This window comes from Camellia sinensis, chromosome 10, assembly GCF_055761805.1.
Source record: "Camellia sinensis isolate YWXY chromosome 10, ASM5576180v1, whole genome shotgun sequence".
Classification (NCBI taxonomy): Eukaryota; Viridiplantae; Streptophyta; class Magnoliopsida; order Ericales; family Theaceae; genus Camellia; species Camellia sinensis.
The window spans coordinates 51,915,934-51,942,024 of NC_138970.1; the positions used below are offsets into that span (position 1 = coordinate 51,915,934).

Sequence of the window (26,091 nt, forward strand, 5' to 3'; positions counted from 1 at the left end):
AACCTAAGATTATAATTGGTAAATTTTGTGCATTAGAACTAGTGGAGAAGGTTAAAAGCGGATTAGATTAGGAAGCCCGCATCCTCTATGCTTTTTATCAACAACGCATTCACTACATTTCATTTATTAAATAACTAGCTTATCACCCGTGCTATGCACGGAATAATTATAAATATTTATATTTGTTTTAATTTTTTTTAATATATAAATTATGTTTTTTAAGATTTTTTATAAAAATAATTTAACAATCTTATCACTAACCATAGTGTACATGAGAAATTAAAAAGGCTACTGCAGTAACTTTGCATGAGCTGTATCTATAATTATTTGTATGAGGAGATTTTAAATGCTAATAAGAGATTTTGCAAAATCAATAAATGCAGGCATGTGAATTGAAAAAAGTTAATAAATGTTGATCAGTGGATTTTGACAAAATCAATAAATGCTGAGGTTTTTTTTTTAAATAAAAAATTTAGAAAATTAAGATTGAGATATTGGAGCTCCCACAAGGCTTGGGGTTTAGAAACCCTATTTTTCTTAATATATTTACAATTTTCTATATATGTGAATTGCGATTTTTAAATGTCTTTTATTTTTTATTTTTTTTAAATGTCTTCTTTTTTCCTTTTTTATATTATATTAAAGTTTAATATTTTGATAATAATCATATGTGGTGGACTTTTCAATGAATTAAATATTTTTTTATTATTATATTATATTAAAGTTTAATATTTTGATAATAATCATATGTGTTGAACTTTTCAAGAAATTTTTTTATGCTTGTTTTTAATGTATTAAAGTGTTATTATGAGGGATAATAATCATATGTGTTGGATTTCAAAGAATTTTTTTTATACTTGTTCTTAATGCATTAAAGTGTTATTATGAGGGTAAGACTTGGGGATTGAGAGAAGTTAATAAATGCTAAATTTTTTATTTTTAATCAAAAAATTAAGAAATTTAGATTGAGAGATTAAAGCTCCCACAAGACTTGGGGTTAAAAACCCAATTTTGCTCAATATATAGTGTAGATTAAGTCAATGTATCTGAAAGAGCTCATGCCAAATCACTACACAAGCCATTGCTCCACACAGAAAGATAGAAGAGCTAAGTGACTCTCATGATTTCGAGATGTGCCCATGATATGATTGTTGTAGAACTTGTTGGCGATCACTCAACTCTTAAGGATAGACATCTAAGTTCTAACTTGTATTATTATTGTTATTAAAAAAATTAGATTTCTTTAAATGTAATGTAATGTCATTTGATTCTATGGAGTGATCTGTTGTTGTCTGTTTCCAACCCTCATGGAAGCTCAATAAACTATTGGCTTCATTGAAGTAATACAAAAAAACTAAAAAATAATAAATAAATAAAAGGAGATGCCATTTTCACATTTTTTATGTTTTCTTTCACAAGCTTCTATTTCATCTGTTGACATCTAGAGGAGAGGAGACTAGCAACAATTAAAATTGATATTGCTTCTTCTTCTTCTTTTTTTTTTTTTTTTAAATAACAAATACTAGTTGTTTTAAAAACAAAATTTACAAATTCAAGCAATTTTAAACTTATTTTTCAAATAGAAATTATTTTATGAAATTGTGTTTTTAAGACACAACGTCAAGAGTATTTTCAAAAAGTAATCAATTGAAAACACAACTTCATGACAACCCACATTTGGTAAAAATGTCATTAAACTTAAGTTCCTCTTTTATCTAATTTTGAGAAAATGTATTATTAATCAATTAGGACCAGTTCAGTATCTTACTATAAGGTCAAGAATTAGGTTCAGGAGGACTAGTTCGCTGGGCTTAAAAAACCATCCTTATCTTATTGTACAAGCTATCTCTTCAATTTGTATATATGTAACTTTCTTTTTGATGTGGAGGAAAAAGAAATTGTCAAACCTAAATAATTAATTTAACAACTAATAACATACTTTCGTTTACAAAAAAAAAAAAAAAACTAATCAAGTTTTTCAGAAACTATTTGGAAAACTCGTATTTCCAGCTCAAAAATTTCTAGCTAACGCCCTTTAATTTCTAGTAGAAATTTTATATTCATGTAAGGAAAACTGAGAATTAGGGAATAACTTGAAACTTCAAAATTGGGTTAGAACTTGCAAGCTGAAACTAACTTCATTTCATTTAACTAGCATACATATATATACTATTATGTAAGTTTCACAATAAACATGGTATAAACACAAAATGTCACAGTTTTTTACTTTTCCAAAATATCTTTTCGTAACTGTAACTGTAATGATTGAATTCAATCAGACTCAGAGATCTATAACTGCCGATTTCAAGCACACTTATATGGGTGTGCACACCTTCTAATATATATATATATAGCTATGTACTAAATAAAAAAAAAAAAATTACATATATACAACTATGCTAATGTAGCTTCCAAGGAAGGCATTGGAGTTTAGAACAAGGCTCAACCCATGTACTTGTGCATTCTCCTCCTCCTGTGCCATCACAACACTTGCAGCCCATTCCCAGTGTTGCAAATATTTTTGTGTGTCCTACACATCAATCATATCATCACTAATTAATCAAAAAAGTTATGTAGCATGAAAAAGTATTAGAAAGATATTTCAAAAATAAAGTACATCGCATAGATTCAAATTGTGTTATGTGAACTACATTCAACATAATCTAACTCATATGTTGTATTTTTATGATATTTTGGAGAGAGAGAGATTAGTAAACCCTTACTTTGTTGAGGTAGGAAAGAAGAAAGTGGCCTGGCTACTGCAACTCTTGGTCTCTGACATGTAAAACCACCAATCAACAGCAACAAGAGAAGAAGAGAAAGCTTGAATTTGAGCAAACCCATGTCTATTTTTGGCTTCAACAAGGTCTGTATATAGGAAGATTGATCTTTGTATGTGTATATACATATGTCGAAACAAAAGTGGACTTTGGCAAAGAGGTGATCAAGAAGTAGAGGAGACCTGGTTATTATATAATGAAGGAAGACAAACGTAGACTTTAAAGTAGTTGGTTTATTTTTCTAAAATGATGGACTACTTTAATTTAATGGTTATATTAATGAAGGAGTAGTTGTTTAATTGCCATCTAGAAGGGGTGGGCCTTTCTGTTTTGAAGTGTAACATCTCTAGGTAAAAAATGAAAAGTAAGCTTCTAGATTAAAACAAGAGTTTTTTTTTTCAATATTGGTTGTGCCAAGTTTCCACTTTCGTTTGCTCACTATTAGGTTATGTTTGTTAGGGCAGGCATAACCTTAGAATTTGAATTAATAAATTTATTTATAAAATGCATGATTTGTGAGAAAAAAAAATAACATGATTATGGTTTAAACGTGATATTTTGTCTTATTGATTTTTTAGTCTACTTTATCTTTTTGTGACTAAAATAACCAAAAAAACCTTATGCCAAACAAAGCCTAAGATTACAATTGGTAAAATTTGTGCATTAGAACAAGTGGAGAAGGTCAAAAGCGGATTAGATTAGGAAGCCCACATCCTCTATGCTCTTTATCAACAACTCATTCACTACATTTCATTTATTGAATAATCAAGTCGAGACAATGTATCTGAAAGAGCTCATGCCAGATGGCTACACAAGCCATCGCTCCACACAGAAAGACAAAAGAGCTAAGTGACTCTCATGATTTCAAGATGTGCCCATGATATGATTTTAGTAGAACTTGTTGGCGATCACTCAACTCTTAAGGAAGGACATCTAAGTTCTAACTTGTATTATTATTGTTATTAAATTTTTTTTTTTTAAAATATACATGTAATGATGGCATTTGATTCTATGGAGTGATCTGCTGTTGACTGTTTCCAACCCTTATGGAAGCTCAGTAAACTATTGGCTTCATTAAAATAATACAAAATATATATATATAAATAAATAAATAAAAAGAGATGCCATTTTCACAATTTTATGTTTTCTTTCACAAGCTTCTATATCATCTGTTGACATCTAGAGGAGAGGAGACTAGCAACAATTAAAATTGATATTGCTTCTTTTTTTTTTTCTTTTTTTTTAAATAACAAATACTAGTTGTTTTAAAAACAAAATTTATAAATTCAAGCAATTATAAACTTATTTTTCAAATATAAATTATTTTATGAAATTGTGTTTTTAAGACACAATTTCAGGATTGATGTCGTATTTTCAAAAAGTAATCAATTGAAAACACAACTTCATGACAACCCGCATTTGGTGAAAATGTCATTAAACTTAAGTTCCTCTTTTATCTAATTTTGAGAACAAGTATTATTAATCAATTAGGACCAGTTCAGTATCTTACTATAAGGTCAAGAATTTAGGTTAAGGAGGACTAGTTCACTGGGCAATGTAAAAGGAGTTAATTTGAGCCTACTAAATTAATTAGGTCTAATAGTCCAAGGTTGATGAGCCCGAATTCATTGCAAGTCCAAGATTGGTAGGCCCGGATTTATCCCCATCAAACGGGGCGAATCGCTCTAAGTCTTAAAAGGGTTCGGATCCACGAACCTAAAGACTTACTTGGGCTCGGATTCGAAAAGGTTCAGATCTACGAACCTAGAGATCCAAAGCACTTGGCTTCGAACGGATTCAAATGCAATCTAGAAGCCGCTCCATTAATGAGTCTTAGAACACTTGTGGACTCGGAGCTTTCCGAGATCTACGTACCAGAACCATAGGCATAATGAAGTCCGAACAAAGAACCCGATCCCGAGGACGATGAGTGAAGATAAATTCACTCTTCGGTTAAATTAGCCTATACCCAGGTCGAGATGGCACAATCTAGGGGGTCCCTGAGACTCGGCAATATTCGCAGCAAAACGTTCTTTTGAACTACTCCTGACCCTTCTGCGGCAAGACGTCATCTGGGACTATCCCTGACCCTTTGGAAAGATTGGGGATCATTGGCTAGTTGTGGCTAAGAAGAAGGGTTCGCCGAGAGGTTGATCTCTTCTTCGAGGGTTTTCCTCATCCTTGAAGAGGTCACCTCCTTGGATAAGGTGGTTAGAGAGAATATTCTCCAAGTGCCTTACGCATGGACTCTATCCTACATCATGAGGTGCCTATAAATAGCACACACTCATAGCTTTACAATAGATGGATTTTGGAGAGATAACTCTTAGGAAAGAACTAATTTTCCCTCTCCATTATCAACCTTGAGAGTAAAAATGGGAGATCCATGGGAGAGCCTTGTTATTATTCTCTCTCTAGCTACTTTGCCTTCTTTTTCACCCAATCTCTTATCTCTATAATCTCTTTGCTTTTGTGTTTTTAGTTGAGACTATTGAAGAATCTAAGTCTCTCATTATTTTTTAGAGAATTAAAATTTTCCAACGACGTTCTTGAACTCTCTCATACAGGCTTAAATAACCATCCTTACCTTATTGTATGAGACTCTTTTTTCAATTTGTATATATGTAATTTTCTTTTAGATGTGCTGGAAAAAGAAAATGTCACTACAATATATAAAAGTTTTAGAGATCAAATGTTTTGATCTCTAAAAGTGAAAATTTTGTTACAAAAGACATTTAAAAATCAATTTATATTATCATGAGGATAGTCGCTAAAAAGTCGTCTCGAAAAATCAAAAATAAGATTTTTAGTGACAAAATTTTAAAAATGTTACTAATAAATAGACTTTTAGGGATAAAGTAATTTGGTCTCAAAATGGTTTATTTTTTGAGATAAAAAATTTGGTCCCAAAAAGATAATAATTCATTACTAATGTCTAATTTTCATTGCTAAAAATATAATAACGATACATTTCGCAACAAAAATATTTAATCTCTAAAAAATAATTGTGTCCCTAAATTTTGGTCTCTGAAACTTTGATTTTTTATAGTTTGTAAAATCTAAATGATTAATTTAACAACTAATAATAGACTTTCGTTGATAAAAAAAGGTAATGATTGAGACCCCCTCCAATCACCACCCCCACCACTCCCCCCCTACACATACGTGGCGGGTGGTGATTGGAGGAGAAGGGAAAAAAAAAAGAAAAAAAAAAAGTGACCAATCCCGGGAAGGGGGGTCAAGGGGGTGAGAAAAAAAAAGAAGGTCCAAGTCATTATTCTAAAAAAATAAAATAAAAATAAAAAAATAAAAAAAATTGATTAAGTTTTTGAGAAACTATTCGGAAAGCTCGTATTTCCTAGCTCAAAAATTTCTAGCTAACACCCTTTAATTTCTAGTAGAAATTTTATACTCATGTAAGGAAAACTGAGAATTACGGAATAACCTGAAACTTCAAAATTGGGTTACAACTTGCAAGTTGAAACTATAATTTCATTTCATTTAACTAGCATACATATATATACTATTATATAAATTTTACAATAAACTTGGTATAAACGCAAAATGTCACAGTTTTTTACTTTTCCGAAATATCTTTTCGTAATTGCAACTGTAATGATTGAATTCAATCAAACTCAGAGATCTGACACTATCGATTTCAAGCACACTTATATGAGTGTGCACACCTTCTAATATATAAATGTATATATAGCTATGTAGTAAATAAAATAATAATAAAAAATTACATATATACAACTATGCTAATGTAGCTTCCAAGGAAGGCATTGGAGTTTAGAACAAGGCTCAACCCATGTACTTGTGCATTCTCCTCCTCCTGTGCCATCACAACACTTGCAGTCCAGTCCCAGTGTTGCAAATAGTTTTGTGTGTCCTACACATCAATAATATCATCACTAATTAATCAAAAAGGTTATGTAGCATGAAAAAGTATTCGAAAAATATTTCAAAAATAAAGTACATCCCATAGATTCAAATTGTGTTGTGTGAACTACATTCAACGTAATCTAATTCATATGCTTTTATGATATTTTGGGGAGAGAGAGAGAGAGAGAGAGAGATTAGTAAACCCTTACTTTGTTGAGGTAGGAAAGAAGAAAGTGGCCTGGCTGCTGCAATTCTTGGTCTCTGACATGTAAAACCACCAACCAACAGCAACAAGAGAAGAAGAGAAAGCTTGAATTTGAGCAAACCCATGTCTATTTTTGGCTTCAACAAGGTCTGTCAATAGGAAGATTGATCTTTGTATGTGTATATATATATGTCCAAACACAAGTGGACTTTGGCAATGAGGTGATCAAGAAGTAGAGGAGACCTGGTAATTATATAATGAATGAAGACAAATGTGGACTTTAATGTAATTGGCTTATTTTTTTAAATGGTGGACTAATTTAATTTTATGGTTATATTAATGATGGAGTAGTTGTTTAATTGTCATCTAGAAGGGGTGGGCCCTTCTGTTTTGAAGTGTAACATCTCTAGGTAAAAAGCGAAAAGTAAGCTTCTAGATTAAAACTAGAGTTTTTTTTTTTTCAAGATTGGTTGTGCCACAAGTTTCCACTTTCATTTGCTCGCTATTAGGTTATGTTTGTTGGGACGGGCGTAATCTTGGAATTGAATTAATAAATTTATAAAATGTATGATTTGATGTTTAAAAAAAAATTTATTCAAATTTAATGGCTTAGTCGGAGATTATTGAATCTCACAAAAGGGGTGGAATATAAAATAACGGACTAGTTAGTTATATTTAAAATAAAATAAAATAAATGGGTATTTATACATAATTCATAAATTATGAATTTATACTCTATTTAATTAAGATTTTTTGGACCTTTAAGTCCGATTAAATTTTTAATAATCGAAATTACCCTTTAAACAATAATTGTTTATCATTTATGATTATTTATAAAAAAACATGATAATTTGACATTTATTTTGATTTTCAGAACTTGAAAACATCAACTTTTAAATTGAAAAAACTAAAAAAAAAAAAAAAAATTATGTGCAAAAAAAAAATATTTTTTTTAAAAAAAATTTGAAAAAACTGAATGATTTTTTTGTGCAAAACTGAAAATTTTGTGTCTATAAAGAAGTGATGATAGAACATTTATGGCCAAAAAAAAAATTAAAAATGAAAAAACTGATAATGTTCTCAATTTTAAAACTAGGAAAAAACTAATAATGTTCTCGGTTTTACTATATAGTTGAATCAAACTAATAAGTAGAATGGTAAAAACGTTTAATCTTAGACTCTGTTTTTTTATTTTTCATTAGTTAGTGAAACAATTATCTGAAACATTACTATGCAAAATTGATAATATTTTTTTTTTAATTTTAAAAATAAAAAAAGATAATATTCTCAGTTTTACTAAATACGACTTATTGGTACAAAAAAAATCTTAAATAGGACCTGAGTTACCATAACATTTGAAAATAGGATTTTTAGGTAATTAATTCTAAAAAAAAGGGCACAAAACTTCAGGACTCCGAGATTAGTCGAGATATGCTTAAGTTAGCCGGGACATCTAGTTATCAAAAAATAAATAAATTGTTGTATTAAGATTTATCATTTTAAAATAAAATGTCTATTTTAATGATATTTATTTACTAAAATTCCACTAGCATATCATTTTGGTGACAAATTATGTATACAAATTATACATGAATATCACTTTTTTGTGTGAGATAATAAAAATGTTTGAAACCCAAATGTGATATGGTAAGTGTCAAATTTTAATTTTTTATACACCTAATGATATAAATGCCAATTCCCTTGCAACATTATTATGGGTGAATCTGTGAATCTAAAATTATAGATTTCTAGCATTTTTCATGAGATAATATTGATCCATTTTTGTTAAATAGTTAAGAGATCTAGAATGATTTATTTAAATTGTATTTGAATTTAAAATTTGAGTAGGAATTTCTGAAAGAAAAATGATGAAGAAGTTTTGAATTGTTCTCTAGAAGGGTTGTTGGGTGTTAGCTCTCTGTGTTTGAAGTGTGGCAATTCTAGAGGAAAGTGAAAAGTTGGCTTTCTAGAATGAAAACAGGGATTGTGCCACATGTTTCCACCTTATTTCAAACTTTCTTGTTTGTAGTTAATCAGATGATGTTTTGAACAAATGTTGAACTAGTAATAAATATTATATAAAATTTTCTCATTTTGATTTGATTCTTTCAACAAGGTCGTCAAGTGAGTTCAAACATTAGAGTTCATAAATTCGTTTTTAATTAATTAATTCCTTGTTTTATTGTAAGAAATTTTGTGATTGGACGGCTTTGTTAAAGAATCTCCCCAGCTAATGCCGCTTCAATTCCTCTACAAACAAATAGAATTTAGGGTTAGATTTTTTAAGTTTAAATTTAAATTTGACCAATATATTTAGGGAGTGTTTAAAATGATCTAAATAAGTATACTTTTGACTTTTTACAAAAAAATGTACAGAAAAATAGAGAATGATGTGACTCAAATAAGTGCACTTATATAGTGCATGCCAAATAACCTTTTAGATTGGTGAGATTTATTACGGGTTTTCTTTTGATAATTCGAACGTTAATTTGTAGAATTTTTTGTTTATATTCATGAAAAAAAATTATTGTTTATATCACTCATGAAAAAAATTATCATTTCTTACATAATGATGCAGTTTTTATTATTTTATCTTATTAGATCATTTCAAATTTTTAATTTTATTACTACTTTACATCAATTTGTAATAATAAAAAAAGGTAAATTACAAATATACCTCTTGAGATTTGCTTAAAATACGAATTACCCCTTATGATTTGAGAAATTACAAATACCTCCCTGTTAGAATTTTTTTTTAACAGAATTAATTGAAAAAATAAAATTTTTAACTGTTCACCTATACAGTAATAAAATTATCTGAATTATTAATTGAAATAAAATTTTAACATTATTAAAAACTGTTAATTAACTTGATGATTTATTAATAAAATGACCTATTTGTTATGAAATTAAAAACCTTAGGGGGCATAATGTAATTTTCAGAACCACAAGGGATAATTTGTAATTTAAATAAATCTCAAAGAGTGTGTTTGTAATTTACCCTAAAAAAAATTGTACAAATTTTCAATGACTGTAACATTACACCCGCCCTTCACCCTCCTCTTTTTTGTTGTTCTTCTTCTTCTCATATATGTTGAACCATTGAGTTTCTACATATGGGGCCTTCATGGCCATGGCCATTAACCTTTTGTACACGTGTTTTATAAATTTGTTTTGAAAATGAGTAAGTGAGGTTGGCTGAAGGTGGTGTGATAAGCGGCCTGAAAAGGTGAGGAATGGAAGAAGAAATAAAATTATTTTTCGAAATAATTGAAAAGAAATTTTCTTTTTGTTTACTAAAATTTAGTAAATTTTATTACTATTTATACTTTTTGAAAATGCAAAGAGACTCCAAATACATTTTTGTTTACAGTTTTAAAATTTTTGAAATCATAAATAAAAATTTAAGTGAAAACTATAAAGAAAAAAATTAAAAAAAATTTAACTGCTACAACAAATTAAATCCTGTAATTTAGATTTTTTCAATTTAAATCTTACATTTATAAATTGATAACAAATCTCGACTATCTGTTTATTTTTGCTAAGTTAATGGTAGAAAAAAAAAAATGATGTTAATGTGACACCATCTCAATTGAGTGTAGAATCGTACAATAAACTTCAAGGACCGAACCCATATAAGCAAATAATAATCAGTCGAGCCTAGTTGATGTTTTTAAATATGTAATTAACACCTAATTTTGTTTATTAATCTTAGAGAAAAATGGAATTAATTTCACAATGGTCAAACATGAATGAATGATTCGATTCAATGAGCCGTATTGCTATTAAAGTAATTATGCATCAACCTACAATTAAATAAATCTTTTGAACAAAAGATTTTTAATTTGTTTTTTTGGGTAGTAGCTAAGAGGCAACCCATCAATAGCATCAAGGGTGATAGATAATATCGCAAATGATTTGTAAAAATCAATTAGGAATAGTTTTGTTGACCAAAACTTCTGCAATTCATTAGTGCGTTGAGTTCGAATCTTATCATAGGTAAAATATTATTCTCTTAGACTATATAGCTTTCAATGTATTAAAAAAAAAAAATAGATAAGATCCAAGGTCTCGAAATTTGTTCAATTGTTAATTTTAAAATTTCTAAATTAGTCAAGATATACACAAATTAACTTGAATATCAAGTTATCAAAAAAAAAAAAAATTGTAAATAGCCAATTTTCCTAAATACGAACATGGTGAGTGCACGCGTGTCGCCCAATGGCTGCTCACTAATTTATTGGTCGTGTCACTTGAGAAAAAGTTCCAGACAGTGTACCTAACATTTTCCTATTTGAATAGATACATGAAAAATGCTTGGGAGCACTAATTAGTGCTCCCACTAATTAGGTGGCAGTGAGTCTCGTTATTAATGATGTGATGCTTTGATCTTGGAATTGTATTTTTTTTTTTATACTTTTTTAATGTATTAGTGCTATTAGTGGTGATGTTTTTAGTGAGATGAATCATTGTTGTAGATACATTTCCCACCAAACCATTTCGATCGCTAAAACTAGCCTATCATATGTACTGTGCACGGAATAATTATAAATATTTACATTTATTTAAATTTTTTTTAATATATAAATTATATTTTTAAAGATTTTTTATAAAAATAATTTAACAATCTTATCACTAACCATAATATATTGGAGAAATTAAAAATTTTACTGCAATAATTATGCACGGGCTATATCTATAATTATTTGTATGAGGGGATTTTAAATGTTGATCAGAAATTTTGACTAAATCAATAAATGTAAGTATGTGGAAAGACATGTAGATTGAAAAAATTAATAAATGTTGATCAAGAATTTTGACCAAATCAATAAATGTTGAGTTTTTTTTTTAATAAAAAATTTAAAAAATTCAGATTGGAATATTGAAACTCTCATAGGCCTTGGGAGTTAAAAACTCCTTTTTGCTTAATATATAGTATACATAGATATATATAGATAGATATATAGATAGTGGTAACCCGTACTATGCACGAAACTTTATAAATTAAAAAAAAAAATTATTATAATTATTAGATAAGATTTTAATTTTTTTTTTTAGTTTTTTTTATGTTATAATATAATATATAAGATATAGATAGATATTTACAATTTTAATAAAAAATATTATCTGATTTTTTGGAGAAGAGAAAACGAATGCAAGTTTTAATTTTTTTTTGTTTTGAAATTGGTGAGAGAGATTAGGAGGGAGAGATTATAAAATATTTTTGTTATTAAACAAATAAATCAGTTAATATTTTTTTTAATCTATTTTGTAAATTAAAAAATTAATAATTTTAGAAAATTGATTAATTTGTCACATTAAGTGATTTAAAATTTTGATAGATATATATATATATATATATATACATAATTATATTGTTAAATCATAATTCAAATTTAGATGTTATATTTTTTTTGAGATCTATAGCTAAATTTTTTTATTTTTTTTTATTTTTGTGTGTAACCATAGTGTATGAGAGAAATTGAAAAAGGTGCTGCAGTAATTATGAGAGAAATCAAAAGGGATTGTGGGGTTGTGAGAAGTTAATAAATGTTGAGGTTGGGTTGGGAGAAACAATAAATGTTGAGTTTTTTTTTTTGTTAAATCAAAAAATTAGAAAATTAGGATTAAGGTATTGGAGCTCTCACAAAGCCTGTGAGTTATTAGAAAATTGATTAATTTGTCTCATTAAGTGATTTAAAACTTTGATAGATATATATAAAAAAAAAATACATAATTATATTACTAAACCATAATTCAAATTTAGATGTTATCTTTTTTTGAGATCTATAGTTAAATTCTTATCTTCTTTATTTTTGTGTGTAACCATAGTATATGAAAGAAATTGAAAAGTGTGCTGCAGTAATTATGAAAGAAGTCAAAAGGGATTGTGGCTTGGAAAAAGTTAATAAATGTTGAGGTTGGATTGAGAGAAACAATAAATGATGAGATTTTTTTTTTTTTGTTAAATCAAAAAATTAGAAAATTAGAATTAAGATATTGGAGCTCTCATAAGGCCTGTGAGTTAAAAAAACCCCAATTTACTTAGCCTCCGTTTGGGAAGTGGGTTGACTTTTTGGCTTTTTGACTTTTTTGGTTATTTTAGCTTGGGCTAAAAAGTTTGGTTTGGGAAGGGCTTTCTGGCTTTTTGACTTTTTGGCTTTTTTGACTTTTTTTTGTGAGAGAATAATGTAATGATTATGGGTTGGATGTGATATTTTGTTTCTTATGGCTAAAATAACCTATTTTGTCTTTTGTGACTAAAATAGCCAAAAAAAGCCCCGTTTAACTCTTGCCAAACGGAGCGTTAATACATAGTATAGATTATTGATTCAATCAGCCACTTTATGTCAATGAACAATGACTTCTCTTTTCCAATTTTATTTTATTTTTCTTTTTAGAATGATGCTAGCAAAATCATGTTCTACTCTCAATTCTATACATGTAATCACATATGAAAAAAAAAGAACACTATTTTAGGCTTCAGGCTCTGCATTTTTCTTCCCAGTTGCCCTGATGTAACAAAAAACAGCCACCAAGAAAGTGGTGGCAAGGCCCCCAAGAATCACTCCGCCTCCAGCAACTGACCTATCAATCGAACGGTGCTGCTTTTCTATCCGAACTTGCTGCCCCGGGAGGAACCGCGTCACTTGATCTGATGCACTGACCTCTTTCACAGAGTTCACAGCTTCACTTTCAGGTGCTCTGGATGGGCTCAAACATGGAGCAACAGAGGACATCACAACATTAACATGGTGGTTTCCGAGCTTTCGCGGGCTCGGATATGGAAGGTTTGGGAAAGATGATGCTACATTAAGCACAAAAGCATTTGCTAAGATCAAGCAAACAAGAAGGAATTGAGACATTGTGAGAAATGGGTATTTGGAAAATGGTTTGTGGTGTTTGAGGCAATGAAGCTTAGAGAGTGGAGTTGGGTGTCATATATAGGGGCTGGCATTAGATCTCATGTGTCTGTTTGGTTTGAGGGAATCTTCCCTCTGTTGGTTGCAAGAATTATTTTATTTATTATCAACCAGGTTAGCATTAGATCTCATGTATACCTGTTTGGTTTGAGGGAAATTTCCCTTAGTTGATTATGTTAATGTACATTGTATAATTTACCATCACCTACCACACACTTACCATCACCTACCACACACTCACCTACTACACTCACCTACCACCACCATCCACTACACCTACATCTATATAAGGAACCATTTGTAATAGACAGAAAATCATCAATACAACAATCAATAATACATCAATAACACACCAACCTTGCCTTCGCTGCTCGCTGGAGTTTTTTTTTTTTTTTTTTTTCAACCCATACCACAAACACATACCAGAAACTCTCCTTTCTTTGTTTCCTCATCTTCATCACTCTCAGTTTCCTTCTTCGTTTGAATGGCGGAGCACTTGGCTTCGATATTCGGAACAGAGAAGGACAGAGTCAACTGCCCTTTCTACTTCAAGATCGGAGCTTGCAGGCATGGAGATCGCTGCTCCAGGCTCCACACCAAACCCAGCATCAGCCCAACCTTACTCCTCTCCGACATGTACCAACGCCCCGACATGATCACTCCCGGCGTCGACCCCCAGGGCCAGCCCCTCGACCCCCAGAAAATCCAACACCACTGATCTTCCTCAGAAGCCCAGGGTTATAAACCCCTTGCACCTGCAACTCATCTACAGGAGTCATTACAATAGAAAAGCATGTACTCTCTTTCTCTCTTTCTCTCTTTCCCACCATGTCTCCCCAATACCCCTTTTTTTAATTTTTTCAACCAATCTTCATCTCTGCACCCACTCATCCAAAACTCTATAATATATTCCACCGGCTGCACATCCTCCCCCCAAACATATTCTCTGTTTTCTTTAACCAAAACAAAAACAAAAAAAAAAAACAAAAACAAAAAAAAAACAAAACAAACACAACACAAAAAAAAAAAAAAAACACAAACCAAAAAAAAAAAAAAAAAAAAAGGCAGCAGACGAACTGCACATCACACTCATTTTATTCATGTCGGGGCTCACCCCGATCACCCTTTTACACCACAAAAAAAAGAAAAAAAGAAAAAAACAACAACAACAACAACAACCAAACAACAAAACAAACCACCACATCCACAGGTGGGATTTTTCTTCTCTACTCTGCCGCAGGTCTCTTCTTCTTGCCTCCGTCCTGAGCGGCCCTTGCCGGTGCTGCCTCCGTGTTTTCCACGCCGCCGAGCACGTTCACTCCACCCTGCTCCTCCACTCCAGCATATGGCGGACCTCCAAATCGGAACATCACGGTGGCCTTCCGCTTCAGCTCCTTGTTTTCTGCCCTTAGCACGCTTATCTCTGCTCGCGCATCCTTATACATGCGTTGGAGCAGAGCCAGTTGGGAGTTTAATTGCTGCACCTCATTTGTCCTACTCTGCAGCCGGTGCGACAAGTTTGTGACCGCCGTCATGGACTCCACACATGCCTTCAAAGTATACTGATTAGCCTCCACATCCGTTTGCACTGCCATTTTTTGCTCCACCGACTGCATTGGAAAGTTCAACGGAGCAAACCCAGTGGTGCTTGGTTGAGGTTCCAGTGCCACCGCACCAGTTCTCTCTCTTGTTGACTCGTTGAGGTCGGGAAAGAGGGTGAGCAGCCCGCGGGACGACGAAGCCATTTTCTCTCGCAACCGAGTGTTACAGACTCTCTCTCTCAGCACAACAGTGTTACAGCCTCTCTCTCTCAGCACAACGAAGAGTTTTACAGAGGATTTCGCAGGTTTCTTGCTTCTGCCTCGGTCTCAGGCTCTGTTTTGGTTAAATAGCCGAGGCAGCCACGCGCATCGCGCGCCTCTCGACGCCAGACAAACGGGCACGCCGGCCAAAGCACTCACGTGCCTCGCCATCATATCTGGCACGCCTTTTGATGCATCGGGCATGCCTTTTGATGGCACGTCTTTTGACAGATTGGGCACACCTTTTGAGGGCACGACTTTTGAGGGCTCGATATCTACATCCATGTATATTTTTTTTGGGCAGCCTATATACACACTCATACAGTGTCTTCTACACCGGTCAGCTTTATCAATCCCTTTGTTTCAACCTCAAATAGGTTTCTATCTTCACACCTATTTGAGTTTGAGGGGGGATTATACACAGTATCATGTATAAGTCGCTCATGGCGCACTCCCTAAGTCGGCCCCTTGGTGAACCACCACAACCTCTTCTACAACGGTCCGACATGACCCCGTAAACTGTCCTGCTACATCGGTCCGACATGACCCCGTAAACTGTCTTCTACAACGGTCCGACATGACCCCGTAAACTGTCCTGCTACATCGGTCCGACATGACCCCGTAAACTGTTCTGCTACAACGGTCCGACATGACCCCGTAAACTGTCTTCTACATCGGTCTGACACGACCACATAGTGTCTGCTACAACGGTCCGACATGACCCCGTAAACTGTCTGCTACAACGGTCCGACACGACCATACCGTGTCTTCTACAACGGTCTGACACAACCATACAGTGTCTCCTATCCCATTTTTTAATTTTATTTGTCAGCTTATTTTTCTGTTTTGTTACTCTCTCCAAACTCAAGTTGGCTAGTACCTATCCTCCTTGAGTTTGAGGGGGGCTGTTAATGTACATTGTATAATTTACCATCACCTACCACACACTTACCATCACCTACCACACACTCACCTACTACACTCACCTACCACCACCATCCACTACACCTACATCTATATAAGGAACCATTTGTAATAGACAGAAAATCATCAATACAACAATCAATAATACATCAATTTTAACAGATTACAAGAAATTATTTATATCGACAATTATTTATATGTCGACAATCATCGGCAGCCTAGCATTTATTTAAGGAGACTAGCTTTGGGATGAGCTGTAAATTCAAACAATTTGAGTTTGATTTTTGCCAATACCTCTTAGACTTGATCGAAATATGTAACATGTAGGTGATTACAGATATTCCAAATTAATTATGTCTTCCGAAAATTCTATGTCATAAAAAAATGAGGCTTGGACTAGAGGGTCAAGTTTATGGCCTTGTGAGCCCAACTTGGATCCATCCCTATAATCCAAGCCGTTTAACATTTAATGTCACACAAATAAATCATTTGTATAAAATATCATGTTGATCAAATATTAGTAACCATATAGTTAGATCACAGTTATCTTAAAATAAATTGTAATTATGATTTTAAGAATAAATTGTTTTTTTTTTTAAAGACAAAATGTGGCCCAAACATACAACTACCACTATTCAATTAACTTAATTTTTTTTATAAATAATTTACTCATAAAACATTAAAAATTAATGATTTGATCAATGAGGTGGGCCTACATGGCCCTAAATTGAACCTCCAATCCAATTATATAAATCGTTTTTGTGGTTAGGTTAAATTGGGTTGTCTGCAGAAATGGGCGAAATCAACGCAGATGTATGTGTAAGAGTTTAAACAAATATTTGAAACAGAATTTGGAATTGCATTTAAGGGAACAGGATCATTACTATGTTTATTTGTAAAATATTTGTTGTGCATTTACTACTAAATTGTTAAATAAATGGACTAAAAAAAATGAAGGCTCCAGTTTTCTGTAATTGATAGGAAAGATGATCCAAAGTTTAATATATTTGGTAGGCATTTAACCACCCCATAGTAGTTTAATCACTAGATTGTTGCAAAAGTTACATACCCCTAAACAATATGGGTGTTTGGGAAGAGGGCTAAGATAAAATAGTTCATTAAAAGATAGAATAGGTTAAAATAATTAATAAAATAAAATGTCACATTTAATTTATAATCATTTTATTTTTTCTCTTATAACCATCAAATCAACTACAAAAAAAAAAAAAAAAAAGTCAACCAACTTCTCAAATACAATTATTTTAATCAAACTAGAATAACCAAAAAATCAAATAACCAACTAAAGCATTGTTTGACAAGTTGGTTTGTGGCTAAAATAGCCACAAAAGACAAAATATTTTAGCCACAACAAACAAAACATCACATCCAACCCATAATCATTACACCATTCTCTCACAAAAAAGCCAAAAAAAGTTAAAAAACCCTTCCCAAACCAAGCTTTTTAACCCAGGCTAAAATAGTCAAAAAAGTCAAAAACTCAAAAAGCCAACCACTTTCCAAATGAAGGCTAAAATAGTTAACTTCTCAAACAAGGCCTACATGTGCATATAATGGTAATTTACATAACATAGACACAAAATTTCTAACAAACATCACACCATATCATAACTTTTCTCATCACAAATAGTTATGTTCATAACATACTCACAATGGTTAGTAACTTTGATTTTAGAATACATATCTATATTGTTAGCAGATATTTTAATATTATAATGTGTTATAGGTTGTTTTTCTTTTCATTTCTACCTAGTTTGCTTACCATACAAGTTTCCAAGACTTCCAAGATAAGTCTTCCTAGTCTTCCCCAAGTCTCTCAATTCTTATCCACTCCTAGTCTTCCAAGATAAGCCATCCAAGTCCTTGTCAAGTCTTCTCCAAGACTTATTCACATCAAGTCTTCTCCAAGTCTTTATCCCTTTCTTAATCCCCAAGGAAAAACCTTCCAAGCCTTATCTTCTATATATATTGAGCTAATCTCTATGTTGGGTGATACGAGTGAAGGAGTTTTTTTGTTGCTTTGTTATGACTTGTGTGAGATTATCAGGCAAATAAAAAAGGATGTATGTGAAAAAGCTATGGATTCAACCAATTGTGCAGTATTGGTTAACCATACGACTTAGTCGGGCTGTTGTATCCTGGGGGGACAAGTCAAGGTTTTTTTTGCTGCACCGGTGTGAGGCTTTGCCTAACCGCAGAGGGCTTGAATCTCCTTAAAGAGAGCGAATTTTCCGCGCCTCAGCCCTTATAATAGTTATTGTAACTTTTATTATTTGTATTTTCTAGTATTTTATTTGTAATTATCACCAACAATTTTAAGGAGATTCAAATAACAAAAGTTCATGGAGCCAGTACTGGAGAAGCCCAACGAGAATACCGGCGATCTCAACAAGCCTTTCCGGTTCAAGGGAGCTCATTTCAAGAGATGGAAAGGCAAGGTACTTTTCTACCTCATTCTCCTCAAGGTGGCGTATATCCTAACCGAAAAAAATCCTAACAAAGTCCCCACTGAAGAGATGACCGACGAGGAGTATGCTGCTCATCTTGAAAAAATCAAAAAATACAACACAGATGAGTATAAATGTCGATACTATCTTTTGAATTGTCTTTCAGATCAATTTTATGATTATTATGATACTACTTACACCACTGCCAAGAAAATTTGAAAAGCCTTGTAGAACAAATATGACACTGAAGAGGCAGGCGCTAAAAAATATGCTGCAAGCTGTTTTTTTCGCTATCAGATGATAGATGAAAAATCAGTGGTGGAGCAAGTTCAAGATTTTTAGATGTTAGTAGCTGAAGTTAGATCTGAAGGCATCAAAATTGGAGACAATCTTGTTGTAGCAGGTATTGTTGACAAACTTCCATCATCTTGGAGGGAGTTCCAGAAGTCAATGCGTCACAAGCAAAAAGAGACGACCTTGGAGACTCTAATCATACAAATTTAGGTGGAAGAGGAAGCACGAGGACAAGATGCGCTTATGACACAAGAGCATTCCACTGCAAAGGTAAATTTAACTTCTGAAAATACTTTATCTAAAGGTCGATTTCATAAAAATAGTCACTTGAAACCAGTTAAGAAAATTTGGAAAAATACTGGAAGGCCACAAAATAAAAATTACCCGAGGCAAAAGAAATGGAACCAAGAACCACCTTCACAAGATCTGACAAATGTGACATGTTTTGTGTGTGGCAAAAGTGGGCATATTGCTCGAACTTGCAAATTTCGGAAACAACAGTCTCGACCATAGACTAATGTTACCGAGGAACTATTTGTGGCTATGATTACAGACATTTTTATGGTTCAATCTGTGGAAGGGTGGTGGGCAGACTCTGGTGCCAATAGACATGTCTGCTATGATAAAGATTGGTTCAAAGATTTCACTCCTTTTAATGAGGAGAGGAATGTTATGCTTGGTGACTCTAGTTTAACCAAGGTGCTCAAGTATAGGGATGTTGAGCTGAATTTTACCTCTGGATGTGTACTTGTCTTAAAAGATGTGTTGTACACACCGTCCATGAGAAAAAAATCTAATGTCAAATTATTTGCTCAACAAACCTGGTTTCAAGCAGACTATTGAATCTGACCAATATGTAATCACTAAAAAATGCATATTTGTGGAAAAAGGGTATGCCTGTGATGGAATGTTTAAATTAAATGTTGACAATAAGAAAGCACATGTTTCTGTTTACATGATGTCTTCTATGAATTTTTGGCATGCTCGTCTGTGTCATATTAATAGCCGATATGTGGGAGTGATGAGCAGTTTAGGATTAATTCCCAGACTAACAAATAAGTTTGAGAAATGTGAAGTTTGCAGTCAAGCAAAAATAACTAAAAGGCCTCATAAAAATGTGGTGAGAAATATTGAATTGTTAGAATTAATTCACACTGATTTATGTGAATTTGAAGGAATTTTAACACGTGGTGGAAATAGATATTTTATCACTTTTATTGATGATTTTTCAAAATACACTTATGTATACTTGTTGAAAAATAAAAGTGATGCTTTTGAAAAATTTAAAGAATTCCTTCTTGAAGTCGAAAATCAATTCGGTAAAAAGATTAAAAGATATAGAAGTGATAGAGGCCTGGAGTATGAATTTTTTGGATTCAACTTGTTTGCTCAGTCTTTGGGAATAATCCATGAAACTACTCCACCATATTCACCTGCATCTAATGGTGTAGCAGAAAGGAAAAATAGAATTTTAATTGATTTAACAAATGTTATGCTAATTGAAGTAGGTGCTCCCTCAAATTTGTGGGGAGAAGCAATTTTAACTGCATGTTATGTTATGAATAGAGTGCCACATAAAAAAACAAAAGTTACACCTTTTGAGTTGTGGAAAGGGCATAAGCCAAATTTGAGATATTTGAGGGTTTGGGGTTGTCTAGCTTTTGTTAGACTTGTGGACCCTAAAAGACCTAAATTACGTATGAAAGCTGCCACTTGTGCTTTTCTTGGATATGCAACAAATAGTACAGCTTATAGATTTTTTGATATGGAAAACAAAATAATTTTTGAATAAGGTGATGCAATTTTTCATGAAGAAAAATTTCCTTTTAAATCTAAAAATGGTGGGGGTCAAAATTATCAAGAAAATATTTTATCTGAAATTGGTTCCTCTGCTCCTCTTTTACAAAGCCAAGACACTGTAGTTTTTGAACCTAGAAGGAGTAAAAGAGCCAGATTAGAAAAAGATTTTGGCCCTGATTATCAAGTTTTTAATGTGGAGAAAACTCCATTAACTTTAGAAGAAGCTTTGGCATCTCCTGACTTTGTTTTTTGGAACGAGACTGTAAATGATGAGATGGAATCATTATTATCCAATAAAACTTGGGTATTAGTAGATTTACCACCAGGTTGTAAAACTATTGGCTGTAAATGGGTTTTGTGAAAAAAAACTTTAACCGGATGGAACTATTGATAAATATAAAGTAAGGCTTGTTGCAAAAGGTTTTAAACAACAAGTAGATCTTGACTTTTTTGATACATTTTCTTTGGTTACTAGAGTTACATCCATTAGATTATTAATTGCAGTGGCTGCAATTCATGATCTAAAAATTCATCAAATGGATGTTAAAACAGCCTTTTTAAATGGAGACCTGGGTGAAGAAATCTATATGGATCAACCTGAGGGTTTTGTGGAACCCGGTCAAGAAAGCAAAGTGTGCAAGCTAGTTAAATCCTTATATGGCTTAAAACAGGCCCCTAAACAGTGGCATGAGAAATTTAATTCCTGCATGATTGAGAATGGCTATAAAATGAATGAATGTGAAAAATGCATCTACTATAAATCTGAAGAAAATTCACATGTCATTATTAGCCTCTATGTGGATGATTTACTTATATTTGGCTCTAATTTGCATATCATCGTGGAAACTAAAAATATGCTTAGTAGCCATTTTGATATGAAAGATCTTGGTGAGGCTAATTATATTTTGGGAATGAAAATTACCAAAACCTGTGATGGTATATCTCTTGATCAGTCGTATTATGTTGAGAAAATTTTGAGAAAATATAATTTTTATAACTGCAAGCATGTTCTTACTCCTTTTGATCCTCATGTGCGTTTATTTCCTGTTGAAAATGATGAGGATGTAATTAATCAAAAGGAATATGCTAGTATGATTGGTAGCTTGCGTTATGCGACTGACTGTACTAGACCTAATATTGCCTATGCAGTTGGAGTACTTAACAGGTTTACTAGCAAGCCTGGCAGTGATCACTGGCTAGCCATTGAGCGGATTATGAAATATTTATCTGGTACCACAGAATATGGCTTGTTTTATAATAAGTATCCTGCAGTACTTGAATGTTACAGTGATGCCGATTGGAATACCTTGTCTGGTGATTCATTATTAACCACTGGTTACTTATTTACATTGGGAGGTAGTGCTATAAGTTGGAAATCGAAAAAACAAACCATTATTGCTAATTCAACAATGGAGGCTGAGCTTATTGCTTTAGCTACAGCTAGTGAAGAAGCAAATTGGTTAAGAGATTTGTTAAATGAAATCTCTTATTGGGAAAAACCGATTCCATCTATATTAATTCATTGTGATAGCACCGCAACAATTGGTCGAGTTAATAACCGTTATTATAATGGTAAATCTAGACCTATCAGAAGAAAACACAGTACTGTGAGATCTTATATGAATAATGGCATCATAAATATGGATTATATTAAATCTGGTGATAATCTTGTAGATCCATTAACTAAGGCCTTAGCAAGAGATAGAGTTTGGAATACATCGAGGGGGATGAGGTTGAAGCCCATTAAATATAGCAGGATCCATGTATGTGGATACTCAACCCAGGGACCAGAGATCCTGTAACTGGGTTCAATGAGAAAAACGATCATATGATGGCCGTGAGAAATGCACTAAATTACTTTTTACCCATCTCTATGATGTAAGTGCATTTATCCTGTAACGTTGTAGAGGTTGAATTATTAAAAAACTCTTCATGAATTTCTGTAGCTCTTATTAAGTAGGGTGTCATAGTTACAGGAGCACCCTTGACAGAATTCACCTATGTGAGTGTGGTAGTGGGGCCGCTACCTATGAGATTTGGACTAATTCTCAAACACACTCATGAATCCTGGGATCGCACAAGGCCGTAATGTGCTAGCTTTTAAAGCTTTTGTGAACACCTGGAATATTATGTGTGTGCAATAATTATTTATTTCCCTTAAGTAGTCATAGTTCAATGCTGAGCATACTATTGGCTCTGGAGTAAATATTATTGTTTCACTAATGGCGGTTCAATGCAGAGCACACCTACCATGATGCATAATATCCTTATTTGCCTAATAATCTCAGTTTTGATTACCTATAATATTAAAATATGTGGGGGATTGTTAGCAGATATTTTAATATTATAATGTGTTATAGGTTGTTTTTCTTTTCTTTTCTACCTAGTTTGCTTACCATACAAGTCTCCAAGACTTCCAAGATAAGTCTTCCTAGTCTTCCCCAAGTCTCTCAATTCTTATCCACTCATAGTCTTCCAAGATAAGCCATCCAAGTCCTTGTCAAGTCTTCGCCAAGACTTATCCACATCAAGTCTTCTCCAAGTCTTTATCCCTTTCTTAATCCCCAAGGAGGAAAAACCTTCTAAGCCTTATCTTCTATATATATTGAGCTAATCTCTATGTTGGGTGATATGAGTGAAGGAGTTTTTTGTTACTTTGTTATGACTTGTGTGAGATTATCAGGCAAATAAAAAAATGTGTATGTGGTAAAGCTTTGGGTTTAACCAATTGTGCAGTATTGGTTAACTATACGACTTAGTTGGGCTGTTGTATCCTGGGGGGGACAAGTCAAGGTTTTTTCTGCTGTATCGGTGTAAGGTTTTGCCTAACCGCAGAGGGCTTAAATCTCCTTAAAGAGAGCGAATTTCCCGCGTCTCAGCCCTTATAATAGTTATTGTAACTTTTATTGTTTGTATTTTCTAGTATTTTATTTATAATTATCACCAACATATATTAAGTACAATAGTGATACCATCCTATGTGGTGTCATTGATTGACCAATAAAAAGTCACAAATGGACTGGGTGGACAAACCTTGTCTTCCATTAAGCCAACATTATTCTAGTCCCTACTGCAAAATGAAATTGCTCATTAACAGACAATGATACCGCCACTTGGTATCACTATTACATCTAATATTTATTTCAAATTGCTCATTCATATTTCTTTTTATTACAAAGTGCCATAATTAACACTGCAAAATGGTATAACAAATATTTTTTGATCAACAAAAATGGTGCAAACATTTCTTATAGTGTGTGTGAGAGAGTTCAAAAACGTCGTTGGAAAATTCGAATATCTTCGAAGATCCTTGAAGAACAACTTCGAATTCTCTAAAAGATGATGAGAGGCTTAAATTCTTCAATAGTCTTAACTCAAGAACACAAGAGTAAAGGAGATGATGGAGATAAGAGATTGGGTGAAGAAGAAGGCAAAATGGCTAGAGAGAGAATAATGGCAAGGCTCTCTGTAGATGTCCCCGAGCGTCCCGGGGGGAAATCCCCCTGTTTTGTTCATTTGGGCTCACTACAGCTCAGGACTCAAATTTCACGGTCCTGTATCTAATCTCGCAGAGTGCAATGCAAGACCGATGAATCATCAAAGAGTCCAAATCCGGCAAATCATTTTTGAAAACAGATTTTTTGAAAGAAGTGCCAAACATGGACTGCTTTGCCAGATACAGAGTCGCCACCTAAATATTTTATTTTGGAGAATTTAGGAAACCCTGACTCGTTTTCCTAAGGCCACGCGTCCGTCATCACCAAAGTTGCCTCGGCTCGGGAACTTAGGTACGATTGGGGAAGGTCACTGCTTGAGCACCCCCGCTCGCCTGATCAAAGATAGGCCTCTACTAACCATGATATCGGGTTTTGAAAACATTATGCATTCTTATTCCGGTTATTAGCCTAGATTTACTATGTGATGCGCGCAACATATAAGTATAGACTGGATCGCCTGAATTGGAACAACACATCTCATGTTTGTTTATTTTGAAAATGGTTTGATGGTGCTACCTGCAAGTAGGCTAAGACGTGGATTTGCCACCCTCGGGTGGGCTTGAAATAAGGTAATTTGCCACTCTCAAGTGGGCTTAAAACTCACAGTCAATGCATCATTCCAATTCAGATAATCCAACCTTCACCCACAGGCATTCAGGCAGGTATATCACGTAAGCACATCACCTCATGGTAAGCATGCTATCATGGCAGTCACTCACACACATGCAAGGATGCTAAAGCATAAACACTTACCGAGTACTCCAAGCCAAAACAGAAACTATGTTAGAAATCTATGCATGATCCTAACTAGGCTGAAATGCCTAATGCAACACATGCAGGAATATGACTACAATAGGCTCGGCTATTCTAAAGATGGCATGTGAAATGCTACAACTAACAAGTATTCAACTCGAAATTGAAATACAATGCAATTAGTATGATGTGCCGAGCCCGGTGCATGCAAAACAGATGAATGGATGCAAACATGCGAGCATAAGTATGCTAATTGAAACATGCCCTAATCTAACCATCATAAGCTGGTAAATAAAAGGGAGAAAGAAGTGGGGTTGGAAGACATACATCACACTCATGCACACTTATTACAACATTGCCCTCGCTCGGAGGGTCCGAATAAATAATTACAGTCCGAATGAATGATTAAATATTACAAAACCCTAATTAATTAACAAATTAACTAGGAAAGCAAATAAACTAGCATGCAAATTCATGGACCGCCTCAGCTCTGTTTCGAATGATGAAAGATGCATGCTCGAGTCACCTCGTCGGGAAATTCCATCGCGATGCCTTGACTCGCCTTTGTTTGCAATTGAATCCAAAAACTTGCACAAAGCTCTGAGAAGCTGAAACTCCACTCTGGGACGCTCTGGGAGGGCCACCGACCAGTTATTGGGCTTGGAGACCACCCACCGACCAATTTATGTGGGAAAAACCAAAAGGGGTGGTCAGCCTGCCAGAAAAGCTAGTCGGCCGACCAGTTCCTGCCTCCAGTTTCTGG

At 33.3% G+C, this 26,091-nt stretch overlaps 1 protein-coding gene and 2 long non-coding RNA genes across 3 annotated transcripts; all 3 read right to left on the reverse strand.

Moving 5' to 3' along the window:
- Positions 1 to 2,107: 2,107 nt before the first annotated feature.
- On the reverse strand, positions 2,108 to 2,946 carry LOC145801106 (uncharacterized). The gene is made up of 2 exons (XR_014342008.1): positions 2,724 to 2,946; positions 2,108 to 2,530 (listed from the first exon to the last, which is right to left on the reverse strand). It is a non-coding gene; the product is annotated as an uncharacterized LOC145801106 (long non-coding RNA).
- Positions 2,947 to 6,239: 3,293 nt separating this feature from the next.
- On the reverse strand, positions 6,240 to 7,097 carry LOC145801107 (uncharacterized). Its single transcript, XR_014342009.1, has 2 exons — positions 6,875 to 7,097; positions 6,240 to 6,672 (listed from the first exon to the last, which is right to left on the reverse strand). It is a non-coding gene; the product is annotated as an uncharacterized LOC145801107 (long non-coding RNA).
- A 6,249-nt stretch (positions 7,098 to 13,346) lies between these two features.
- On the reverse strand, positions 13,347 to 13,736 carry LOC114323512 (uncharacterized). The gene has a single exon (XM_028271124.2). The coding sequence runs from the start codon at positions 13,734 to 13,736 to the stop codon at positions 13,347 to 13,349; it is 390 nt and encodes a 129-aa protein (XP_028126925.1).
- Between the last annotated feature and the right edge of the window lie 12,355 nt (positions 13,737 to 26,091).